The sequence below is a fragment of the Vicia villosa genome, unplaced genomic scaffold (genome assembly GCF_029867415.1).
Source record: "Vicia villosa cultivar HV-30 ecotype Madison, WI unplaced genomic scaffold, Vvil1.0 ctg.000417F_1_1_1, whole genome shotgun sequence".
Classification (NCBI taxonomy): domain Eukaryota; kingdom Viridiplantae; phylum Streptophyta; class Magnoliopsida; order Fabales; family Fabaceae; genus Vicia; species Vicia villosa.
In genome coordinates, this window is record NW_026705193.1 from 36,628 (window position 1) to 46,638 (window position 10,011).

The 10,011-nt window shown below is 27.6% G+C and overlaps 1 protein-coding gene across 2 annotated transcripts; it reads right to left on the reverse strand.

Moving 5' to 3' along the window:
- Positions 1–385: 385 nt before the first annotated feature.
- Positions 386–8,646, reverse strand: LOC131627966 (uncharacterized). Of its 2 annotated transcripts, none has more exons than XM_058898821.1 (6): positions 8,123–8,646; positions 7,624–7,756; positions 6,336–6,468; positions 5,295–5,331; positions 2,251–2,545; positions 386–1,715 (listed from the first exon to the last, which is right to left on the reverse strand). In XM_058898821.1, exons 1-6 carry the CDS (start codon positions 8,303–8,305, stop codon positions 1,675–1,677), a joined length of 822 nt encoding a protein of 273 aa, XP_058754804.1. In that variant the 5' UTR covers positions 8,306–8,646; the 3' UTR covers positions 386–1,674. The 2 variants fall into 2 exon arrangements, with proteins under 2 accessions (XP_058754804.1, XP_058754805.1); XM_058898822.1 differs by having other exon boundaries at positions 386–1,735; positions 8,123–8,644.
- Between the last annotated feature and the right edge of the window lie 1,365 nt (positions 8,647–10,011).

Genomic DNA, 10,011 nt, shown 5'->3' on the forward strand with positions numbered 1-10,011 from the left:
ATACTTAAGAGTTATATGATCTATTAGTTTTAACCGCTAAGTTTTGTGTAAGTGTTTTGACTTACACTTTGGGTCAACAAATCTTACTACATAGAGTTTGATACTCTACACTGTCAAATTTTTCATAACATATATCATATTTTAATAAAATTTAATACATATTAAAAAAATATTTGATGTATCGATTAGATACATTAAAATTAACTTGTTTAACATTCACAAGATTTTAACTATAATGTGTCTTATTGATATATAAATTACATTCAAATTAATGCTAAATTTGTTAGAAATGTTCTATAATATAATATTGTAAGAAAAATTATAGATTGAGATATATAGAAAGATGAACATTGCATGAAAGCATAAACTTCTTGACACATGTTGATTGACACAAACATAATATAACAAATTAAAGGCATAGTAGAATAAGTAGCAATTCCATTCTCATCCAGCATATGGATAAAGAATGAAATAATCTTCCTACTTTAGATTTCCTAATTACAATCCAAATACCATATAGGCTTACACATAAAATTAACAAGTACTAAGGTTCATTTCAATTTAAAAGTTGCCATAGAGAGAGATATAAAAGGATGAGATTGATAAAATGAAAGACATTGAGAGAGTGAGAGAGAGAGAAACAAAGAAAGAGTGATGATGAGATTCTCATTAATTCACCTATGTCCTAACCATGGTTGGTGAGCAAAGTGAAGTAACCTAAGGGAACCCAAATATCTCCCAAGGTTACATGCAAGTGTTTTTGAGTTCTACACATTCCATTGATGTAGCTCTCAAAATGATGATGAAATGTACTACATATGCTATCCCTCCTAAATTGGGCTTAAACTCCCATAGTTTAGCCACAATGAATTTACATTAAGTAAACAAAAACATAGTTAGTTACTTTCTCCTCTTACCCAAAGAGAAGATGGTCAATTTGTTGGTTGGTTAAACCCTTTTATAATAAAAATAATTTGATAAACATGACTTATCCTAATTAACCCTAAAAACTAAGACTATATATATATCTAGATGTTACCATACAAAAAAGATGGGACATCCAAAATGTCCATGATTGCTAAATTCACCTCATCATCAAGAGAGGTGTGATTAGCAAGTGATTAAAGGGAATACCTATTTCTGCAAAACTAGCTATCTATTTGTTTGAATTTACAATTTTTGAAAAACCAATCTTTATTACTTTCACTTTTTCCCTTCATGGGCTTAAGTTAATTAACAAGATGGGCTTTTGTTTGGGCTTAGCTTTTCCATGGGCTAAGTTTCCATTCTTTTTCCAACTTGAGCTATTTCCTATAGCTTTTGTTGGTGATTAAACATCTTTTTGATTCTCTTCAAGAACCAATGCAACTTTTTTTTCATGAACAAAAAAAAAAGAGGAAGGGAGTAATGCATGATGATGATTGATGAGTATGACTCTCCAAATTGTATGGAGAGAAAACCTTTGGGCCCCTATGGGGGGCCTATGATGATGATGATGGAAAAGCCCATATTCCAATGATGGGCTTTTTTCTTTGGTGTTAGTGAATAGTGTGTGTGTGAAACACCATGGTTAGGCCAAAGGTTGATTGATGATATAAGAGACTTCAAGAAGCATTAACTTGGGGAAGTTTTGACATAGCTAGATTGAGATCATGATATTGATATGATGAGTCTCTAACGATGAGGAATTGGAGCTTGGAGAGCCATTGTCACGCCTGTGGCACAGCAAAACACACTGTCAAAAAAATTAGCGCCTCATTAATACACTTTTAATTGCATAATCAAATAAACTAACAAAAATTATCACACTTTTAATCGTGACGATATTAGGGTTAGGGCTGTTAAAAAACTGAATTGAACCAAACCATTTTAGTTTAGGAAGAATCCAGCTGAACAAAAATTATCAGATTAATATAATAATTTGAAAATCCGAACAATGTAGAAGAGAGTTTTTCACAAACTAAACCATTTATTAAAAAATCAAACGAATCGTTGTACAATCTTTAAAAAAAATTAATATATAATTTTAAACTTACTTGTTTCGGGTCATTTATAAACTATTTAATTTGGTTTCAAAATAGTTTGTGCAACATAAATTTAATTCACTAATCAAAACGTTATAATTTCACTATTTTAACTTTAGTTCGATTTTATGGTTTGGTTTGATTCAGCGATTATTTAAACAATTTTAGACTACCAAACCTTAATTTACACTTTTATAAGAATAAGAATATAGTTAGAAGTAAAAACCTGATGGCAAGGCAGCAGGAGAAGGAGCAAGAGAAATAGGTGTTCCATAATGCTGAGCATAACCACCAGTAGAAGCAATTGGAGAATACTGAAACACATGAGGTGGATAGTTAACACCATAACCTTGCCCGGAAGTGTATCCCCCGGTCGTTGCACCGCCGGTTCCTTCGCCATATTGAAGATATGGATAGTAAGCTGCCGCGGCCGCTGCGCCACCAGTCATCATCCCTCCAGTTGGTCCACTTCCATAAACTGGATACTGGGCTGCTGCTCCACCATACACACCATAATAGCTCTGCATTTTCCAATCACAATTAACATTAACAATATCAATACCTAAAATAACAATAATCGTTAAAAACTCACACAACTGGAAAGTTCACCAGAGTTAACTCGGTGATAACGTCAAACTTAACAATATCGATTCTTAATTTGAATTATTTAATAATATTTTTATTAATTTAAATTTTAGTAATGATAAAATAATTATTTTTTTAGGACCACTAATAGAAACAAAGCATGCATTGGATAAAATAATTTAGGGTCTGAAAAAGGCTTTGAATGTATAGAAGACTGTGAAAGTATAGAGTCAGAAAAGAATGGACCATAAAGTCAGAAACCTCACTGTATTTTTGAAACAAAGAAAGAGAAAAAGTAGAAAGAAATAGAAGAAAAACTTTGACTAGTGCCAGTGCTGTACACAATCATTTGTTGGTTCTATGGAATTATCAATTATATGAAAAAAGTACTGTTAATGTCACCGACTTACCACGTTCACCTCCACATTCTGTAGGGTACAATTATGAGCTGTAGTGTAAAAAAGTTGGTGGCCACATTCATAAGCAAGGTTCATGTTGATTTACTATTTTACCCTTTTGATATCTATATTTGTGGACCATAGCCTATATGTTATGTTTTCTATATCAAATATTTATTAAAGAAAATTAATATATTTGATTTAAAATTTATAGTAAATGTATTTATTTTTATTTATATTTAAGATAGGAGGCATTTAAATTGGGTGTAAATAAAAAACTTCTTTAAATACAAGTTTTTATTTATTTAAAGAAAAATATTGAAAGTTATAATTTATTTGAATATTTTTAAATAGGTTTAATTACAGTTTTGGTCCCCCTATTTTATCTGATTCACGAAATTGGACCCCCTATTTTAAATTTAAACAGTTTTGGTCCCCTTGTTTTAAATTTAAACAGTTTAAGTCCCCTTATTTTAAATTTTAAACAGTTTTGGTCTCCTTTTCATATTTTTGCACTTAAAATTAATGATGTTTTATGTTATAAATAACAAGTTACTTCTGAAATATGACAAATCATCGTATATAAACATATTCTTGTACTTTATACATAAAAATATAAGTTAAAAAATAAAAGATCTCATCGATTTTCTATAAAAAAAAGTGAAAGAGGGACCAAAACGGTTAAAATTTAAAATAGAGGGACCAAAAGTGTTTGAATTTGAAATATGAGGACTAACTTTGTGAATTAGGCAAAATTGGGGGACCAAATCTGTAATTTAGCCTTTTAAATATGATTAATTATAAACTATCATATTTCTCTTATTTGGAATATAAAATAAACTATTTAATAATATAAACAGTAAACTCAATCATGTTTAATATTTTTAAATCACATTAACTTAATAAATTCAATAAAAAAATATTTATAAATTATAAATAAAAGGTTATTTCTTTTTATGAATTAGATATCATTTTTATGATTGATATGATAAACATTTTTATTTTAAATTATAGATTTATAAATATTAACAAATAATTTATATTAATGCATAAATATAATGATAAATGATGTTGTTATGGACTAAACCTTAGCCTAATTTCCAACATCTCTAGTAAAGTTTAAAAACTTCAAACTATTTTATCAAAGCACTTATGTATTTTTAGACTTGACTATAATTTTATTAGAGATTACAATTATTTGAATTTAATATATAGTTATTAATTTTTTAAATGAGTTAAAATAGCATGAATAAAATTGTAATTAAGTTAACATGTTAATTGAAAATAAAATCTAAACTAGTTTAATACCAATATTTTATGTATAACATCATTTAGTATATTTACTAATTAAGACTTAAATATACTATTAGACACTTATTTCATACTTGTTAATGTTGTGAAATTACATTTATTAAGTGATATCTGTAATTTAGAAAGAATAATAAATTTCAGAAGACTATCTAAGTCGTCTAATAAAACAAGAAAAATACCTAGCTTTACATGATACCAATGACATATTTTCAAATATTTCCACATCATTAATAAAAATAACATGATATTAAAAATGAGCTAAATTAGATTTTTGGAGAAAATCATGAAACTTGCAATATAACTAAAATCCCAATTTAAAAAGGACTAAAATTAGGTATTAGCTAAAATAAAAAGATAAAAATTTAATCTTGAATTAATTTAATTTTGTAAACAAAATAACATTAATTAAAATCATTTGTGGAATAATATTATTAAACGATAAATATGATAGAATTGATTGAGATTTGTAAAAGTAAAAATTAATCAAAAGATATTTATGAAGTATTTTATGAAATTAAATTATTCAAGTGGTATTTTCAAAACAGGAGTGGATATTTTCTTATTCTTTTTTCATCCTAGCCACACAAGTTCAAGATTAGATACTCCTATATAGGTATCTATATGAATAAAAGTTATCCAGAAAGAATAGTTTATATGTCCTTATTTTACAATATTCTAATTAAGAATTATATTTTAAAGAGATTAAAAAACATTTGAACAGTGGTCAATATTCAACTGCAAAGACGTGTTCTTAGAAGTTACAAACATGACTCAAATTGATATTGTTAATAGGATTTATTAGGTAGCATTAATTTTATATGATTAGATTAAATATTTGAATGAGTGTATAGTAGTTGGATATTTCTTTAAAGATAAAAAGCAAAGTGTGTCGTAAAAGTCATGCTTGAAAACGCATCCTAGGTAAAAGGTATAAACATAGGAAACAAGAGAAAAAGTAAAAGTTAAAAGTACAAACCGTAGGGTAACTGTAATCTGGCGAGTAAGAAGAGTACCTGAAAATAGTGTCCAAACAATTACAAAAAAATCAGTTCAACATATTTAAATGCTATCTTAATTTTTTTTTATTAGACACAATAATGAGGTATATTCACACTATATATCTTTACTATTCCATTATTGATATTTAAGTTTCTTATAGATATATAGATATGCAATAAGATGACAAGACATGCATGTGCTGAGAAAATATGAAAAAACAATAAGAAAAAGAACCATGTGAAGCTATAATTAGGACTCTTAAAAAATCAATAATAGAATTTAACCGAATTGAATTTAAAATAATTGAATTTTATATTATTTACTTAGTGAAGCGAATTATATTGCACAAACATTTTAAAAATAAAAATAAATAACAAATAAATCAAATTGAAAATGAAAAATAATAAATAATTTTTTATTTTTTATTTAAAAATTGAAAGAAAAATAATAGTTTATTTTTTAATAAATAGTTTGATTTAAGAAAAAATGCTATTAATAATTTGATACAATTAAAAATTTTAAACTAATATATCAAATCAATAATTTTAATTAAAACAATTTGGTTGGATTTGGATGAGCTTCAATCAAAATTCTGATTGAATTGTAGGGTGAGTTGGCCCTAACAATAAATAGCAAAAGTGATGTAAAAAATCATGTATGTGATTTACAAGTATATATGCTGACCATGTTTTGTTGTTTTTCATAGAAAAAGATAATTGATGAAAAAGCTACAGAAAGGACCATGTGGACTAAGGTAGTTATTTTGTTTTATTTATTTAAAAAGAACACCACAAATGAACTGGCAAAGCATGCTAGGTTGTTGTTACAGTGATAAGCCTAGCTAGTATATTAAATTATATTCAATGGTTTTGTTGTGCATGAGTTGGCATTGCACGTGACATTCTAACCTTATACTAGTACAAATGTAAATGTTTTGTTTGATATTATATAAATGAAAAAAAATAGTATATAGTATAGTGTATTAGTGTGCAAGAAGCATATTGATAGAGTTTCATACCCATAGACATTATAAGGTATCCCTTGCTGGATAGCATAATGTGGGAAGGTTGCAGCTGAAGGAAAAGCAGATCCCACTCCTCCAAATCCTGTCTGGAATGAACCCATTACCCTAAAGTTCCTTCCTCCTCCACCTTCATTTTTTCATCATTACACCAGAATTCATCAATACCATTCAATATTTTAGACAAAAATATAAATATATATAATCTTATAGCATGTGCAGAAACATTAATCTAATCGATTTTGTAGCATATTTTTAAATCAATAATATCGGTTCTGGGACATAGTTTTTGAATCCGTAATATCGATTTTTCACTATGCTTCACATTTAATGTGTGTGATTTTATGTGTTTGATTCTTTAAAATATATTAGAAAATACAAAAAAAAAAAATTGCTTTAATAACCTAATTCTTAAATTTTCATCTCTTAAAAATAAATAAATAAAATTGTGCTGATTCAAATCATGTATTCAATTAAATAAGTTGATTATTTTTAAATAGTTAAATTATTAAAAATGTAAAATATCAAAGAACATCAAACTTGTCTTTATATTTAGAGATGCTAAATTTAGATATCAATATAAATTTTAGTGTTCAAATATTTTTTTGATAATTCAACTTTTTCTAATAGTTCTAAGAAACATGATGATTTTGAATTTTGAATATATAACAATACATAGTAAAGGAAAATGTAGGTTAAAAAACAAAAACAAAAACAAAAAAACAATAAAGGAAGTAAAAGCAGTAGAATAGACTCATTTGGTTTGATGCTTCAAAAACACACTTGTTTCATTTTATTTGTTTCCCAAAAAACATACATGAAATAATGAAACTCTTTACACATGGATAAAACATTTTGATAACTTTCCACTCTGGAAGAATATCCAACCTTAGCTGCCACTTAGCTGTGTGTCTTTCTTTCTCATCAAAGAATATTTTTACAACGTAATTTAAGTTTCACTCAAACTAAAAAATAATTTGCAAAAGGAATATCCATTCACATTAATAGTGACAGTATAAAATAGAAAGATTTAATGTATCTTTTAAGATCTTATACATCATATCAATAAAAACCAAATATTTTTAATTTAAACTTAATTAGATAAGATAAGTTTATCAGGTCTATAATGAAAAATTTAATTTGTATATGTGTAAAACTTATTTATACATGCATGCAGATATTTTAGAGATGTTTTTTTATGCATGTAAATTCATATTTTTTAATATAAAATGTAATTTATATGGAAGGAGTTAGTAAATAAATAAATACTTTAATAGAATATTACCATGTTTTGGTGTTGAAGGCTTAGATCTTTGAACACCCAATGAAGCAAGATTGCAATTAGCTCTTCTACCATCAATTATAGGAGCAGCATCAACACAGGCTCTCATGGCAGCATCAGGTTCACGAAAAGTAACCTAAAATATAAAACCAACAAAAATTAACTTTAAATATCAAACAAATTTTCTTAGTAAATGAAACCAAATACTATTATCATATATACTTAAATACGCGTAGTGATATTGTAAGTGTCTGAATTATTTTGCTACCACGATCCATTGAGATATTTTAAGTGATTGAGTTCTTTTGCTACTACAATCTACTGAGATTCAGTCTGATTACAATTAAATTATTTTTTTATATAAATTTTTTAAAAAAAATTTATAAACTTCATTTTAGACTTGAGGTAAGTAATCAACAAATAATATAAATATATATATAATAAAATCATGATAATGATAAATATATTGAAATATAAAGAGAAGAAATAAAGAGAAACATACAAATCCATAGCCTTTTGATCTTCCGGTAGCTTTATCAGTGATGACAACAGCTTCCAAGATCTCACCAAACTGTTCAAAATACTTCTTCATAGTTTCCTTTTGAGTCTCCCAAGCTAAACCTCCGACAAAAACCTTGGTGTATGTCGTGTCACCAAACTGTCCTGCCAAGTTAATTGGAGTCATCTTGATGAAGATCTTTGTTACTATTGAAATATTATCCTCTAGAGTTATAGCTAGCTATGACAAAACTTCCCAAAATGTTGTTTTTTTATGAGTCTATTGACAGATCTAGGTGATGGGGTTGGAGAATATGAAAAAAAGATACTAAATTTAGAAGGATCTTCTTCTCAAGGTTGTGGTTGGTGTGTTTGTGGAGATGAGTGGTTATGTGAATAGAAGAGAGACAATTAGGTCAGAGAAAGAGAGGAAGAGAGAGAAAGAATTGGGAGGGAAGAGAAAGCAAAAGATGGAAAAAAGAAAGGAAAGAAGGTTACATAATAAGGACATGAATTATATACATAGCAGCCCCCACCCCACCATGTTTGCATTATTCAATATATATATATATATATATATATATATATATATATATATATATATATATATATATATATATATATATATATATGATTTGATTTTGAAGAATAAAAACCACAAACCGGGTAGGGTGAGATATGGTTCGCGCTTTTATTGGTTCGCGGTTCTATTGGTTCAATTTCATTATGAGGTGTAATCATTTTAAAGTGTTTTATATTCAAATTTATATGTGATGGTACAACCGCATGCAATGGTGTGTAACTTTTTTACATGTTGATTTTGAATTCACTTTAGTTAATTAAGCCTCAATTTTCGACCAAATGAAAAGAAATGAGTACACCATGTTTGAAATTAGACCTAATGATATAGCATGTCTTAAGTCAATTTATTCTTAGAGTTAAATAATTTAAAAGGTTTTAAAATATAATTATATAGAGTTGGTGAATAATTGAGTAATTGAGTATGGAGAGGGAGAGAGTGAGAAAAATTAGAGAGAGTAAAATTGAGGGTGAAAATATGTAATCTATCATTTATGTGATATCTAAAGGTATTTATACAATTACATGAGTAGGTACAATTATCAAACAAAAATAAAATTGGTATATTATATCAATCTGTTGCACTTCATTACAAACTCGGTTTTTAACTAAAATTTCCAGGTGTATCTGGTTGACTTATTATGTTATTGTATGTTTCTGTTTGATATTTTAAATGGATGTAATCGGTTGACATAAAAGTGCAACTAGTTTTATGCACGTGAATTAGCTTCTTTTTTTTTTTTAACACACCATCTTAATTCATGTGTCCCAAATCATCCATACATAGACTCATTTTCAATCTTTTAAACACTTGAATTATGACTCCTTTGGTCAGCAATCCGCCACTTGATCTTCACTTATACAATACCCCAATCTTAACATTCCTTCACTAACAAGTTCTCTCAAGTCGTGAAACTTCATGTCAATATGTTTTTTCTCCCATGTGCAATGGGGTTCTTATTAGAAATGTTTAAAGCAGAAACATTATCAACCAAGAGCATTACAACATCACCCTATTCGTTGCCTAAAATTTTCAACATATTCATCAACCACACGACTTGGCACACAAACAACAAAGCGACAATATACTCAGCCTCATAAGAAGAGAGTGTCACTACTGGTTCATTCTTCAAACACCAGAAGATTGGTGTTTCATCAAACATAAAGATGTATTCAACTGTAGACTTTCTATAATCTTTACCTTCGCACCAATTAGAATCGTGTAAAATCAAGAAAATTGCATTTTCTTCAGTTGTCCATTGCGGGAAAGAGAATTCCGCAGCCAATAGACCCTTTGACATATCTTAGAATTAT